General features: G+C 38.9%; 1 protein-coding gene across 7 annotated transcripts in view; it reads left to right on the top strand.

Annotated features, from left to right (window-relative positions):
• Window positions 1-15,515, top strand: part of SYNE1 (spectrin repeat containing nuclear envelope protein 1) — a 255,312-nt gene extending 239,797 nt beyond the window's left edge. For 5 of the 7 annotated variants that reach the window (XM_055311232.1, XM_055311234.1, XM_055311233.1 and 2 more), the window contains 5 exons: window positions 2,559-2,687; window positions 4,034-4,246; window positions 5,283-5,375; window positions 6,740-6,798; window positions 14,548-15,515. In XM_055311232.1, coding sequence (XP_055167207.1) covers window positions 2,559-2,687; window positions 4,034-4,246; window positions 5,283-5,375; window positions 6,740-6,798; window positions 14,548-14,788 — 735 coding nt within the window. In that variant the 3' untranslated portion in view covers window positions 14,789-15,515. The remainder of the gene's footprint in view (window positions 1-2,558; window positions 2,688-4,033; window positions 4,247-5,282; window positions 5,376-6,739; window positions 6,799-14,547) is intronic. The other 2 variants (XM_055311236.1, XM_055311235.1) reach the window with 1 other exon arrangement.
• Window positions 15,516-17,137: the final 1,622 nt, after the last annotated feature.

Genomic DNA, 17,137 nt, shown 5'->3' with positions numbered 1-17,137 from the left:
CAGCATACTACCCTCCAGTTCCATCCACGTGGAAGCAAATGGTGGGTATTTGTCGTTTCTAATGGCTGAGTAATAGTCCATTGTAGACATAGACCACATCTTCTTTATCCATTCATCTTTCGATGGACACCGAGGCTCCTTCCACAATTTGGCTATTGTGGACATGGCTGCTAGAAATATCGGGGTGCAGGTGTCCCGGCGTTTCACTGCATCTGTATCTTTGGGGTAAATCCCCAGAAGTGCAATTGCTAGGTCGTAGGGCAGATCTATTTTTAGCTCTTTGAGGAACCTCCACACAATTTTTCAGAGTGGCTGCACCAGTTCACATTCCCACCAACAGTGTAAGAGGGTTCCCCTTTCTCCGCATCCTCTCCAACATTTGTTGTTTCCCGCCTTGTTAATTTTCCCCATTCTCACTGGTGTGAGGTGGCATCTCATTGTGGTTTTGATTTGTAATTCCCTGATGGCAAGTGATGCAGAGCATTTTCTCATGTGCTTGTTGGCCATGTCTATGTCTTCCTCTGTAAGATTTCTGTTCATGACTTTTGCCCATTTCATGATTGGATTGTTTGTTTCTTTGCTGTTGAGTTTAATAAGTTCTTTATAGATCTTCGAAACTAGCCCTTTATCTGATACATCATTTGCAAATATCTTCTCCCATTCTGTAGGTTGTCTTTTAGTTTTGTTGACTGTTTCTTTTGCTGTGCAGAAGCTTCTTATCTTGATGAAGTCCCAATAGTTCATTTTTGCTTTTGTTTCTCTTGCCTTCATGGATGTATCTTGCAAGAAGTTACTGTGGCCAAGTTCAAAAAAGGTGTTGCCTGAAATCCTTCTGTAGGATTTTGATGGACTCTTGTCTCACATTTAGATCTTTCATCCATTTTGAGTTTATCTTTGTGTATGGTGTAAGAGAATGGTCTAGTTTCATTCTTCTGCATGTGACTGTCCAATTTTCCCAACACTGTTTGTTGAAGAGACTGTCCTTTTTCCATTGAATGTTCTTTCCTGCTTTATCAAAGACTAGTTGACCAGAGTTGAGATTCCCTTTCTGGGTTCTCTATTCTGTTCCACTGATCTATGTGTCTGTTTTTGTGCCAGTACACTGTCTTGATGATTACAGCTTTGTAGTACAACCTGAAATCTAGCATTGTGATGCTCCCAGCTATGGTTTTCTTTTTTAATATTCCCCTGGCTATTCAGGGTCTTTTCTGATTCCACACAAATCTTAAAATAATTTGTTCCAACTCTCTGAAGAAAGTCCATGGTATTTTGATAGGGATTGCATTAAACGTGTAAATTGCCCTGGGTAACATTGACATTTTCACAATATTAATTCTTCCAATCCATGAGCATGGAATATTTTTCCATCTCTTTGTGTCTTCTTCAATTTCTTTCAGAAGTGTTCTGTAGTTTTTAGGGTATAGATTCTTTACCTCTTTAGTTAGGTTTATTCCTAGGTATCTATGTTTTGGGGTGCAATTGTAAATGGGATTGACTCCTTAATTTCTCTTTCTTCAGTCTCATTGTTAGTGTATAGTAATGCCACTGACTTCTGGGCATTGATTTTGTATCCTGCCACACTGCCAAATTGCTGTATGAGTTCTAGCAATCTTGGGGTGGAGTCTTTTGGATTTTCTACGTAGAGTATCATGTCGTCTGCGAAGAGGGAGAGTTTGACTTCTTCTTTTCCAATTTGAATGCCTTTTATTTCTTTTTGTTTTCTGATTGCTGAGGCTAAGACTTCTAGTACTATGTTGAATAGCAGTGGTGAGAGTGGACATGAGGTCAGGGAACTTCTGTGAATCTTTGAGCTAACACTGGAGGGACATTGCCGTGAAGGAGACTGAGCAAATGGGTTGTCCCAGAAACAAGAAAAGGCTTAGTGTCTTTAAGGTCAGAAAAGGGGCCAGTGTGACAGAATGTAGTCAGAGAGTCAGAGAGTGATAAGAAAGATCAAGGAGATGATTAGCAGCCAGATCACGCAGGGCCTTGTAGGTCCTGGCTGAGAGTGCATTGTATTCTGAGCACAATGTAAGCCTTCTTTTCAGGTTTATATGTGCCCCCAAGAATACCTTGAAAGCAGGTACACAAGTTGTTGTTTCACCTCTAGACCCCCTTTCACTTTTCATCCCTGTACCCCCTCCTAGGCCTGTGCTATCCACATAGGAGATCTTCAGGAACTATGCATTGAATGTGAATGAAGCGTATAGGTAATCAGATTAAGGCCTTACAAGATGGAAAGGTTTGGATACAGGGAGGAGAAAGGGGAGCAGTGCTGATTTCTTCCAAACTGAATAGTAACCCTAGAAATTAAGTATTTCATGCCAGTTTTTCCTTATGTCTAAACTCTCCCTCAAATAATAAACTAGATGTTTTGGGGGAGAATATGAACTCAGATAATTACAACAGCACCAGTGCTTTTGTCAGAAAGGAGTTGTGCATAAGAACTTAAACCCCACAGTGGTAGCAATTGGAAAGAATGGGAATTTAAGCTATGAGAGAAAAAAAAAAAACATACTATTTAAGATGATTTTATATCCCATGTTTTTTCTTCATAGGATTTCCATGAAATGAGTCATGGTTTGCTGCTTATGCTGGAGAACATAGACAGAAGGAAAAATGAAATTGTCCCTATTGATTCTAACCAGGATGCAGAGACACTTCAGGACCATCACAAACAGCTTATGGTAAGATGTGTGAACTCTGGCAGCTGCTGGTTATTCATAGCAGCCATCCATTTCATTTATAGGAAAATAATATAGGTGATAATTTATTTTTACACCTTTTACCTGTCTCTAACTTTCTCTTTTTTACTCATCATAGTTTCTGATTTTTGTGAGGCAAACATGCTCATAGAAGATGACGTCTATGAGCTTTAGAATTTGGTTCTAAAGTCATTGCTCAGTTGTAGAGATCTTAGATGTTCTTCATCTTAATTAAGTTGTTTTTACTAAAGCAGATCTTTAGCAATGACACTTATTTTAAATTTAAACTGTATTTGCTACATCTCTGTATAAAGTAAGTATATTGAGTGGCTTAAATTTTATTTTTATGGGCATTTAAACTATTAAAATAGAAATAGATTATTCAGACTCCTTAGAAGAAATTGAATTTACCAGATTTAACAGTAACCTTGTCACCAAGTTTTGTGAAAATGAAGACAAAAAGGAAAGTGCGAAAAGTTATTTTCATTATCTGAGGGGAAAAAAAGAATTCTAGTTCTCAAGGAGAAAGAAACTTTTTCTAGCACTGAATTCAAAAGGAAATTTGTCGATTCTCATACAAAGGACTTTGGACAATATAATGTACACTGTACTTAAGGGATATTATAGAAAATAAAGAAGTATATTTCAGTTCCATTAGGAGAAAATGATTTGCATTTTGTAGCTTTCTGTATTTTTAAAATGTCATTTCTCAACATTTAATACTTATACTTACTAACCTAAGCAACAGAATTGGTAGCTTTTAATTCAGTACAATAAAGGTCTTAGAAACCAAGGGGGAAGAGCTATGCAATGGCATTTCTACTGACTTTTGACCTCAGACATTAGTTGTAAATGATGAATCACTACTGTATCCTTTAAAAAAAAATCTTGAACAAATATCAGAGTATACTTAGACATATGTGTTTTGCTATATTTATGTTAATGTTTCACTTTCTGTATAAAATAATATGTCTCATTTGCATAATACTTGATATTTTAAGCACTTTCACATATATTCACCAGTTTGAACCTTCCAATATACTTACTGTGGATGAGACAGGAAATAGTATAATCATTTTACCAAATGAGAAAACTTGAAATTTGAAAGATTCAGGGGCCTTATAGAATATTTTTGGCAGAAGCAGGACTAGAACCCAGACCCCAATTCCTGAATGCCATGAGATGCTTCATTCTTCCCTGTGTGAGTACAGCATTCAGATATTCAGGTATTGATGGCTCACTAACTTAAACTGATGTCACTCCGCCTTTCTGGAATTTTCCACAATGATCCAAAATTCTTAGTAAAGTATTTCTTATCATGTACATAGCAAATAAGGCATGAGCTGTTGGAATCCCAGCTCAAAGTGGCCTCACTGCAAGACATGTCTTGCCAACTCTTGGTGAATGCTGAAGGCACAGACTGTTTAGAAGCCAAAGAAAAAGTCCATGTGATTGGAAATCGGCTCAAACTTCTCTTGAAGGAGGTCAGTCGTCACATCAAGGAGCTGGAGAAGTTATTAGATATGTCAAGCAGTCAGCAGGTAAGCTCTAAGCAGACATCATTGTGTAGCATTTCTTACAGGAAACCATAGAAGCATCATCTTTATCCATTTTTAAAAGGACTTTGAGTGTAGTACTTGTCAGAATAAAGTGCCCACTCTCAATCACTGCTCTTAGGAGTCCTGTCTCAAAATTAAAAGAAAAAAATTTTAAGGGACTCATAAACTTTTATAATAGGACACTGTTTTTGATTCCATTACATCAAGAAGACTTCTTGCAATTGTTACTGCTAACCCTTTACCATCACTTCTGTGGCATTGTATTTTACCCTGTTTATTTAAGAATTCACATGTTTTCAGTCACACAGCTATGGTAGGTCATAACCAATCATTGCAATATGAGTTTTGTTTTCAAACACTAGAAGGCATGTGTTCTCCTGACATAGATGGCAATTAATTCATAGAAAATATCCTCTGCTCATTTACTTTTTATATTTTTTTCTTAAATCTATTGCATCATGGTACTACTATTGGTTTTGAGAAATGCATTTGTAGATACAGAGATGCTTGGTAAGACTTCAAACATTCAATTGTCAAATCCTGTTATGAACACACCAACACCCTACCCTGCCCTCTTGTAAGCATGCAAAAGAGCAGTCTACTCCGAATAACAGAAAAATGTTAGAAATACTACAAAAGCAGGCTCCTGGATGAATATCTTTTGTTTCTAACTTAAATGAATTAGTTTCTCTCTGGCGTGAGACACCTGTAGTGTAAGACCCATTCCTCCACCTCCTTTACTTCCTTTCATCCACATCCGCGTCACTAAGAAATAGTAAATCTACAAGTGACATAGTAATAGCAAAACTATATCTGTATTTTCCAGTAGGACCAAATTTATGCCCAGAAGAGCCTAATACACTAGAAGATTTAGGTTCTGTTCTTATATGTCTGATTCTGTTTTGCCAAAGGAATGGTTTGCTTTTTATCAGTACGGATGTGCTGGTAAATTCATTGCATATGACCAAGCCATAGCTTTGGGACATGGAGTCATTAAAAGAATCTATTTCCTATGCAGGATTTGTCTTCCTGGTCTTCTGCTGATGAACTGGACACCTCAGGATCTGTGAGTCCTACATCAGGAAGAAGCACCCCAAACAGACAAAGAACGGTAACTTTCCACTGGTCCTTGTCAGTTGGCCCATGGGTGGGAACATTGGGGAGCAACAGTATTTATACCTTCCTCAGGTTCCACAGGCTCCCCCCAGGAAAGTGAGACTCTCCCTACAAAAGAGCATTGTCACACTGTAACACAGTGAAGTGTTGTTTCCTCAGCCCTGCCACATGCCTTTCCCACATGCACTCAGGAATGGAAAAGAACATTCTGTTTTTCAAAAGAATTGAGGGCTCAATGTGTGGTTGGTACAGGGAGACAAATTATTTCTCTTGCTCCAAGGGCCATTGCTAGAATGATGTTCCCTTGCTTCCTTGGTGGCTCCTCCCTTCAAACCACTACCACCATAGTCCACTTAAAAACAGCAGGTACCATGTAAAGGGGCACCTCAGCCAGAAGCAGACAAAACAGGGAGCGTCTCATGAGACCATTAAATGTATGAGATAAGTGGAGGTTCTGTTGAACTCTCAAGCAAAGAAGCTCGTGAAGGATTTTGGCAATTGTGCTGCCCCCAAAGAGGCAACAGCCCAAGAGGACTCACCCACAGAGCCTTTGGGGGGCTGCCTCGCTGGCGTTCTAAGAGGATGGAAAGACGAATCTGGCCCCTACTACCCTCTATACTTTGATTTCTCTGTGTAATTAGAAGCTTGTTTTTGTTTTGTTATTTTTTTTTTGTCCGGCTTTATGACTATATTCATTTTTATTACATCCCGTTTTCCTTAGTTTTTAGAAGTATTGATTTTGTTTGTACTCTTTTTGTTATAAACACTTAAGTCCTATGCTGATAAATGTTATTATCTTATTTAGGATTGTTTTTTTACTACATTCACTAGTTTCCTATAGATCCTAGTTTAAGAATGTGAAGGAATACTGGCTTTTCAGGTCAAATTCTAGCCCTATTTTAACTTGTCTGGTTCTCGTCATTTTATAAAGAACAATCTCATATTGCCATTGGTATTTTTTTATCTACCAAGAATTTCAATACTATTTCAGTGTTCTAGAAGATGAAAAAATATGGCATGACATGGCACACTGACCTTTATATTTATTGTAAGTAGATCCTTGGCTTGTGCAGAGTTATCTGTGTTTCCACCATGAAAAATGGGGGAAATATACCCACTGTGGTGGGGACTCCTGAACCACAATTTCTGTTTCCTCAGTGACTAATGATAGAGATGTGAATTTGTTTCACTTCTTCAACAAAAGAAAAGCCAGTTTCCTGAATTCATGGGTACTGATCATTTCATTTGATTTATTTTTTTCCTTTGCCGCATTTTTAGTTTAATTTTTTTTTCAGTAGCTTGTCTTTATTTGCCTGGACTGAACATTCTTCTTTCTTTACCCCTGTTCATTGCAAACAGCCACGAGGCAAATGTAGTCTCTCACAGCCTGGACCCTCTGTCAACAGTCCACATAGCAGGTACCTTATTCTCCTGGTTTCCACACTGTTCTAGAACTCCAAGAGGATGATGAAAATTGTCCATGATTTTGGTAGACCTCTATCTGGTCTGCCTCAGGGTAGTTGAAAAATTACTTGTTTCATCCCAGACCCTTTTTCTAATAAATTGAAGAGACTTTTTTAAGTGCAAAGTATAAGTAAAGCTCAGAGCACAAAATATTTGGATCCCAGCAGAATTTTATCTAGCTATACATAGGCTATCTGATACTTTTCATCACATCATATTCTGTGTGCACTTAAGGATTCAGTGCAATGAATGGTATAGCCAACATTTGTTTCATGGCAGACTTTCATCATCCTCTTTATTTCTAGATTTTACAATAAGACAGGTAATAGATCAATGAATTATTTTATCATTCACAGAACCCACAAATCTGAATAAAATATACTAACATCCCCAGCTTTTTATTTTATTTTAATGTTTTATTCAGATTGTGGGTTTTGAATTCTCAAAATGACAAGTCCTAATTTGATATTATTTAAAATTTATAAGCACCTTCTCTCTTTTGCTTACCCTAATACTTCTCTTCTGCCAGCACACTCAGTCACTCACCTTCCTGACACTTGGCAAGCTCTTTCACGCTAGAAACAAGGGCAATCAGTACTCCTGCCTGGGGATGTCCAGAGAGCCTACTCACAACTGCCACTCGTGCTTTACGCCTGGCTTCCAACAATCCCTTATTTCTGCAGTTAGCGGTGCTTTTGCCTTCTTCGTTGTTGGTGTGATGTTTGTGCTCCCCTGCCCTTTCACTAATCAATTCATGTTCCCCCAGACAACTCTTTAAAAATGAAAATAGTGTCCCTGGAGCTGATTTTTCATTCCAGTCCCAAGCAGTTCACTGTTGAGGTAGTTTGCCCCTCTGGAAACTCATCACCACTGAGCTGGAATCAAATTCCTGAAAGGAGGGTGAGGGATGAGGAAGTATAGAGCTATAAACAACCCCTGAGTAATAGTTTTCATTTTCCAGCTGTATGCTGAAGGGATTAGATATTTGATTTGGTCATTCCTACTCAGCTGAAGCAATGCAGAACGTACTTTGATGTGCTTTTTGGTTTTAAGCCTCCCTTTACTGTGCTTTTTTTTTTTTTCTTTCCCTTTGGTTTGGTTTGGCGATAATTTTGTGAGATTTTTTTTTTGTCCATAATAAATCAATAATGGAATATGAATGGAGAAAAACTCACAAGAATTTTTGAAGATAGTGATGGACTTCTACAGGTGTTCTGATGTTGTCTTAGTCCCCTATGAGAAAAGCCAATCATGTACTATAGACAGATCATTGCTTGGTCCATCTTCTTCCCACAAATTGCTGATGTGCCATGAACAAAGATGGGGACTGTCCCCATAGCAGTCTTTGTAGGATACTAGAGATCAATTCTTTGGTTGATTTAAATGATGGTGATGACAAGGGGAAAAGCTCTTATGTTATTATGCAACACCAATAGCAACTGCCCTCTGGTTCCCAAATATCACATCAGTCTGCTCCCCCAATCCTCTTAGTTGCATGGGTCTTCGGAAAATGTCAAAAGCATCGTTTCTTAGGGCAGCAAGTGCTTCAACATGTCTCCTAACAGGGCTTTGCAGCTGGGACAGCCACATTCTCACTCACCTCTGCTCTGTACAGCGCTATTTATTAACATCTTTCTGAGCATACAGCACAGTGTTTACTTTGCTACCCAGAGGGTCTGGAATACAAATGATCTGCACTCGAATGGCAAACTTCATCAAACACCTTGGTAGACAGGTTGTGGTTGAACATTCTTGGACTTTTTAACTTCTTGACACCTCTGTTTTGGGATGCACCGAACCCCAACGATGGAATGTGGAGTCTGCTAAGAAGGAATTAACTTCACTCATAACCCAGCCTGTTACAGTGTTTCTTTACATTGAGACTTGAGAGTACCTTGTTGTTTGATCTTGCACTGGTCTAGCAAATTTGAAAGCACAAACAATGTAGAATGTTGACCCCACCGATCTACAATGGAAATTTTAGACACATATTCTTTCTTAGAGAGGAAAGAGACTGAGTTGGAAGAAACTGGGTATTAGTTTGAAGGGAGGGGGTTCTTATATTATTTTTGTTGTTTAAAGTCTATTGTTAATAATACAGTTGTTTATCTGCTATTTATGGTTTCAGGTTGATTTTATAGCCACACTTCTATGTCCTCTTATGTAATAAGTCTAAGCTTACATATAGATTGATGCCAATATTTACTGTACATCTACTATGTTTAGGCACTGGGCTTACAAAATGCTGTACGGTTCCTACCATGTGTCAGAATCTACAGATTCCACAAATCAATTACAAGAAGCTCCTTAAGATTCTTTAAAAATTATAAACATTGGAAAAACATCTGTGCATAAATTCATAATAATTATTCGTAATTTTTTACATTAAAAAGGTTTAAAAAGCAATGTTTATAATGGTCCAGCTGGACTTTTTTTCTACCTTTGACTTAAAATAATCTAACTCAATCACCAGTAAGTCTTCACAACTCTAAAGTGGATTGTTTGAAGTTGACAAACGGGAAGATTACTCCAATTTCCAGCAAGGCAAAGGACTAATTGGTCTGTAGTCTGGATACAATGAGGTGATGACTTCATTCCAAAACTTAACCAAAAATTCTGAAAAAAATTTTCAAAAAATTCTAACATGCAAAATTTCCTTGGGCACCTTTGGTCTCTGGCACTTTCTACACAGAGAACTAAGGTGAAATGAGAAGCAGCAAACGGAAGGAAGGGGGAGGGAAACTGAACACTTCACTGTATATACTGTTCAGTTTCTTATGGAATTTTTTTCAAGTCTTTCCCTATCAAGCTCCTCCCTGGGGATCTACTTATTCATAGCATTCAGAGAGCCTCAGTCTACACAGGTGCACTTCTGGGACAGGCTGGCCTCCAAGGCTGAGGGCAGTTATAGGGTAAGGAACCAAAATGTTCCTTTTCTAATATTTTGAGGTATGCATCCCCAGTGTTTCCCAGGAACAAGCCAGTCACTTTGGCAAATGTATCACATCATTGAAAGCGCTACTAATAAACCAGGACTCTCCTTCTCCTGGGAGACAAGGCTAAATACAGCCAATCCCTAATGGTATGAGTTATCACGCCTTTGCTTTAACAATGATAATAAATTATTAATGATAAATTATATTTATTTAGCACTTAAGTGTCCTAAGCACTCTGCTAAGCATTGTATATTTGTTACCTCATTTAACTATTACCACATTCCCATGGCATGGCTATATTCCCAAGTTTACAGACAAGGACACAGGATCAGAGGTATGAAGATTAAAGATTTGAACCAGGTCTACCTGACTCTGGATCCTAGCTTGCAAAGCACTTCACTCTGCCAAAGGGGTGTGGAATCCTTTGCATGATAGTTCTGGGGCTTCCGCTGCCCCAGGCAGCCTGACACTGCCTAGGACCAGCCAGTTCATTTTTTGAAAAAAGAAGACCGAAATGCTAAATTGATTCTGGAAATATGTCTCTGAACCACACATCCAGGGAACAAAGACCATCCACACAAGAACAGACAACAAGATCATACACATCCTCGGTATTTTCTCAGAGTAAATTCCTATTACTACACTGCCAGTGTTAGCTAACAAGTAACAAAATGAATTGAAAGTTTCTTTTCACTTGCCTTTAAATAATGTATGCCCCCCCAAAAATAATAATGTATGCCCAGAAGTAATTCATTTTATTCTCCTTGATTATGTAAAATTTTTGAAATGAGTCATACTTCACACATGCTATTCAGGCTTTTTACATCCTTGAGCCATACTTTCTTTTTTTGGGGAGAGCATACTTTCTTTTGTGTGATATGTTATTATAACTGCTTCCTCCTTTACCATCTTCCTTCTTCCACAACTATATGTATTTATGATGAAACAATTCCTGGGCAGTTTTTTACCCAGAAATTTGAATGAGTCAGGGGAGTGAGAAAAATGATAAAATAAATATTTACTTGTAGAGAATAAACACATTTTTGCTGGACAGAATTATCTGAAATATCTCCATCAATTAAGTTCCTTGGATAAGTTCACACTTATTTCATTTTTCCCATATAAACACAATCTCAACTCGCATCTATTTATGTAATAAGGCCATTGGAGAGTGATGAGTGACTAGTTAATGAGTTGTCTTTGTTCTTTCCCTTGTCAAATTTCCCAAGGCTCTTGAAACAGATGATCTTAGATCAACAGGTAAATATTAAAAGCACCCTCTTACCCTGGCACCATTATCCTGTTGGTACTAGAAGCTCTAGTACAGATTCATCTAAGAAGAGACAACTTTGGGCAACATTGAAACCCTGGGAATTGCCCCCAAGGAGGTGGCATTTTTCTCAGTAGATAAAGTGGACGTTTCCAAGAGCAGTCAACTGCATGGAAGCTCACTAAGCACTCTGTGTTCTCTTTGTCCCCTATCAGCCCATTACTTCTCCCAGGTTGGCATTCTTCAACGTTAGAAAGCACATACTAATTAAATTTTAATCAGAAATGCTCTGATGCTGTTAAATGTGCCATGTCCTTCAACAGACTCTATAACACATGAACCCATATTCCAAGATGGTGACCTTTCTAGTTTTTTGTGGGAGTGGATTTGTCAACGTGTGGCCCCTGTATTAATTTTGATCTTTGGCTTACTAGCTCAAAGAAGATAATAATTGACAAACTGGAGTTCTTCATCTCAGTCAAATTGTATAATTAAGTATATGCATGAACCTGCCCATAACTAATGTCCTTAAATATCTTCTAAAGAAAAAGACTCAGAAATCTCTTTCATTTTGTTTAAATACTGAATAATGAGGAAATGTAAAACTGTCTTTTGTGTTCCTGTTATAATTCATCCAGTGATAGATGGTGAGTGTCATTTGCCAGGGCATATTTTCAGGTCAAAGAAAGACACATTGAAAGAAAATTCAATCCAGAGTTCATCAGTAACTATCCCATTCTTCTCAAGACACTTTAAGGCAAACCACTGAAATCATAAACAGAGCCAAAACAATTTTAGGATATTAATGCACACCCCTTGTCTTTGCAAATGAAAAAATGAAGACCAGAGAGACTAAATTACTTGCTTAAGACCAAAGAGACTAAATTACTTGCCCAAGATTGTATAGTTGCCTTGAGACAAAATGTCCTCAGCTCCATATACAGACTTGATCTGCATAATACTGTGAGGCTTCGCTATTAGAGGCATTTATTTCAGACTCAAACCACTCACTTCCACATATCTTAGGATACAGGTATTGTCTTCTTTGCCTCTACAGGTGAGATACATAAATATGACCTGGACAACCTCATTGTGTCATCAAACAACACAGTGTTGCAGACTTGTGAACCCTGACTTCCTGCTAGAGCTCTTCATTTCATTGTGTGATTTGGGGCAGGTGATTTATACATAGAATCCAAGTTCTGGGACTAAAAATCTCAGGGTTAAAATGTTAATTTTTCCATTTGCTAGCTATATAACCTTGAGCCAGCTACTTTATCTCTTTTAGTCTCCTTTTCATTATCTATAAAATGAAGATAATGAGCACACAGAGACTACCATGATGATTAAGTAAGAGAATAGAATAAATGCTTAGTGTGTTGCCCAGCAATTAGAAGAATAAATATTAACTCTCCTTAGCCACTTATCTACAAAGTTAGAAGATGGATTGGATATTCTTTAAGACTTTATTTCAACATGGGGATCCCTGGGTGGCGCAGCGGTTTGGCGCCTGCCTTTGGCCCAGGGCGCGATCCTGGAGACCCGGGATCGAATCCCATATCGGGCTTCCGGTGCATAGAGCCTGCTTCTCCCTCTGCCTGTGTCTCTGCCTCTCTCTCTCTCTGTGACTATCATAAATAAATTAAAAAAAAAATTAAAAAAAAAAGACTTTATTTCAACATGAATATTTTATAATTTGATAGCTTGAGCAGTTTCTGTTTTCTCCTTCCATTAGTAGGTATGTGACATACTTTGTTTATGCTTTACTGTATTTTCACAATATACAGCCTTTCCCACGCAGTTCATGAGGAATAACTCATTGGCCTTAGCCTAAGGGCAGTTAATCAATTTGACCACTAGATGGTGATTAAACTCTTATGGCCTCTCAGTTGGTAGACTACTGATCAACTAGTAGAAGACATTAAATGTATAAAATATGGAACTTTCAACTTGGAAGAACATCTAATCTAATTTGAAGGTTTTGAAGAAGTTGGCATGTAGAGGTGAAGTGAGTTATTCAAAGTTACACAAATGTAAGTTGCAGACTTTGGAAAAGAATACAATCCCAGTTTTGGCCAACAATGTGTTTTTTTCATTACACTGCAAGAATTGAACTAGGAACACAGTATGGTATGTGGCTGTTTAGGGCTTCTGCAGGTCTAGTCTGCTTGTCTCACATATGTCTTTGATGGTGTAATGAGAAAGCTTTGAGTACTCCCTCTGTTCCTTTTTAAGGGGATTGTGTCTGTTTTTATCTTAACATTTATTTTCTTTGGTGCCACCTCTTATCCCTCACTGATGTTTATGTAATTTACTTTCAGAAATTAATAGCTAATAGGATATCTGTAAACATAATATTTTCTTATGAAAAAATGTACAGAATAACCAATATAGTTTTTACACCTTCATATCTCTCCAGTGGCCTCACATTCAGTGTCCTTACCTTTAGTGATCTTATACCCATTAGGGAATTCATACTAGGTATGGGGGAATGTGTTTCATTAGTACATACATTCTTTTTGCTCCCAGAATGTTTTGTGTGTGCACATGTGTGCGCGTGTGTGCATGTGTGTATACAAAATGCCTCTTGTAAATAACGTTTTCTTCTATGACTTTTCTACTAGTAACCAAATAAGATGTTAATGGATGCTCACGAAGAGAAAATAGTGCACCTCACCCAGGACTTACTTCCATATTTAAAAGTAGATGGGAAAATGGAAGTAGATAAGAAAACTTGGAACTTTGAGTCCAGAAGACGCCTTCAATAGGACAATCTATTCCCATCAGAAAATGGTGTCTGTTTCCCAAAGTCAGAGAGCTGGTGATAAATGGGATCAGCCTAGAATCTATGCCATTCCAGACCAGTGTTCTGTAGGCTAACTCTGCTGCCACCTTGTTCATACAGCTTTGGAACCCACTTGGGTCAGGGCCAGATGCTGATTCAGTGCAAGATAAAACCAAGGTATACTCTAAGATTATTTAAACTTTATGAGTCTCTGCAAGATGGCTGTGCTGTTCTTAACCTTGCTGCATAGATTTTGGCACATCCGGGATGACAAGATGGACATTTTGCATAATTCTGACAGCAACTAATTTTGCCTTATGATGCTACTGATACTCTTAAACCAAAAGTGCCCTGCATCAAACATCCACATTTTAATTATCCTGGACCTACTTAATCTATGCTGATAGAATGTGTGTAGAGCAGTTTTCTTTGTTGATGGAAAATGTTTTACCAAATTAAGGGATAGAATTTGAACCCAACCCCTTTAGTTGACTGACTAAATATTTATTTTTCATCAGCGAAGTTTCCCAAAAAAACCTTCCATATGGTGGTGGGAAGATGACGTGGGCATACTGCAGATGGCTGCCAGCTAATTGCCAGGTTGGGTTGTATTTGGGATGGTCCCTTAGCTTCCAGGAAGGTGAGGAAGCAAAAAGCAGCATCCACCCAGCATTTGAGATATTTGAGTTATTTATGTTGATTCTCCTCTCAGGTCCATAAAAGGTGGCTCCGATTCCTCCCTTTCTGAGCCTCGGCCAGCTCGGTCCGGCCGAGCCTTCCTATTCAGAGTCCTCCGAGCGGCTCTTCCACTTCAGCTTCTCCTGCTGCTCCTCATCGGGCTCGCCTGCCTTGTACCAATGTCAGAGGAAGACTATAGTTGTGCCCTCTCCAACAACTTTGCCCGATCATTCCACCCCATGCTCAGATACACAAATGGCCCTCCTCCGCTCTGAATCAAGCAGATGCCATCTGCAGCAGTGCTGATAGCATAAGGAGGATTTGGCCAAAAGCAATCCCAAACTAGTAAAAAGAGGACCGGAATCTTGGCGAACGTCCTTGATGTGGCACCTTTAGCTCGTCTCTGTATCCCATGTGTGCAAATTATGGCTTCGGAGATAGTAAAAGATGACAAGAGGAGAACAGACAGACAACAGTTTGGGAAGAAATTTTGTCTGAAACTCTGAGCCTCAGTGCTAAAGAGGTTAAGGACCTCCAACGTTCTCTGGACGCATGAATACTGGGATGAATCCTCTGCACACCCAAGGACTTAAGTGAGCAGCTCTCCCCTGGTGCTGCTCCATCCATTCAACACAGGCTTCTCCCTGAATGCCAGGTTGGCATTGAACAATCTACCAACCAACCAGTGCTGAAGAGATTTTAGAACCTTGTAAACATACAATTTTTAAGAGCTTATATGGCACCTTTCTTTTTACCTTGTTTTCCTTTGGGGCATGATGTTCTAACCTTTGCTTTAGAAGCACAAGCTGTAAATCTAAAAGGCACTTTTTTAAAGCTCTAAAGAAAAACTGGATGTAATAAATAAGATCATGGAAGGCTTTATGTGAAAAAAAAGTTGAATGTTACAGTAAAAAAAAAAGATATTTATGTATGTACAGTTTGCTAAAGCCAAGTTTTGTTTGTATTGATTTCTCTGCATTTATTATAGATACTATAAAATATTTTGTCTGTGTTTTTTTTCTTCCCCCTAAGAAAATGACTCTAAATTTATGTATTAAGCAGGCACTTCTCAGAGCACACCCTAAATGATCTTTTTTGCAGAATGAGAGAACCTGAAACATAAATACATAGTAAAGAAAAAGGGTGGTTACAAGTGGCGCACATTTAGACATAAGGGACTCTGGATGATTTTTCCCCCTCCTCTTCCCACAGCTAGTCATATCTCCTGACCTCTTACTCCCCAACATTTTCTTACAGACCCCTTTTCTCTCTATTCCCTTTGCCTAGTTAGAAGAAACTCCACCTAATCTCCTGACTGAGGCCCCATCCCCACTCCATCTCAAGGATACACAATGACTGTGTGGATTTTTTTTAAAAGGACTCTTGTTCACATCCCTAGTCTACTCCCAAATCTTCTATTGCTTTTCATTGTCTCCCAGAAGAAATAGTTTTCATTCCCCATTCAAGTCCAGATGCAAAAGATTATTCTGCCCCTCTGATCTTGCCAACCAGCGGCCATCGTGGAATTGCTTGGTGTTCATGGCATTTTAATCCATCCTTTAATAGTTGGAAGAGGAGGATTTATAGAAAGCCCAGGTCTGAGGCTTCTCTTGAAAATGGGAATCCCTGGTGCCTTGGATACATATTCCTGAGATGACATGGTTGCTGGGGTGACTTGGTTGCTGTCCCTTGAAGAACAGGAAGATATAATTTTTACATTTGCCTTTATATCCTATTAACTCCTCTCACTAAAACCAGTCTAATTCCTGTATTAGTTTACAGATACTCTACATGGAGAATTTAAACCAAACTGAGGTACTCAACATTACCTGAAACTGCCCACCATGGTTTCCATGATGTTTGTAGCCTGCATGCCATCTCAACTAGGGTTCCTGAGGATTATTAGGTTCCCAGTTCCTGGGATCACCGCAGAACTTCTAGTCCCATCTCTGGGCATACAAGTTGAGAGTTTACGTTAAAAACAGACACCCGAGGTGATTTTTGCCCCATTAACTGTTGAAAAGCACTGTCCCATCCCTTCTTCCTCCACAGTTTTGTTCTGACTACTCCTCTCTCCTATGACTCAGAGTCACCAGCTCCCTAAAGACTTCTCTGATCAGTGATTGGACTATATTTAAGACTTCCCTCTACTGAATTTTCCTCACATGGGCATTCTGCTTTCTACCTACCATCAGATTATTCCTGTCTCATGTCCCTGGAACGCTGCTCAAGGAACAGATCGGAGTTGAGGTGTTCTTTTTTAAAGAGGAGAAACCTTAGCACAGGTTTCTCCCCTTCCTGTTTCTGGAAAGGCTGTGAGCAGGGGCAGAGATTGGAGCTGCTGGCGCCCTTATCTGAGATTGGGCCTTGCCCTTCCCTTACTTCCCCTCCACTCCTGCTCTGAACTCCGGGAAGTAGAGAGCTGGGAACAGTCCAGCCCTTAGGAAAATCAGTGCACAATGAGACATTAGCTATGGAAGAGATCAGCACCAAGAGATTGCAGAGCCATTGCTTCTCCACATTATGCCTAACTGACTAATTAGGCATCTCCCATCCCTGAAGAATCAAGTGATAAATGTGGCTAAGAAAAAAGTTTGGTTTTTATTAAGAATCTTGGGAGTATA

This window comes from Nyctereutes procyonoides, unplaced genomic scaffold (assembly GCF_905146905.1).
Source record: "Nyctereutes procyonoides isolate TBG_1078 unplaced genomic scaffold, NYPRO_anot_genome, whole genome shotgun sequence".
Taxonomy (NCBI): domain Eukaryota; kingdom Metazoa; phylum Chordata; class Mammalia; order Carnivora; family Canidae; genus Nyctereutes; species Nyctereutes procyonoides.
Note: the sequence above shows the minus strand (reverse complement) of the source record. Positions and strands in the feature narration are given on the sequence as shown.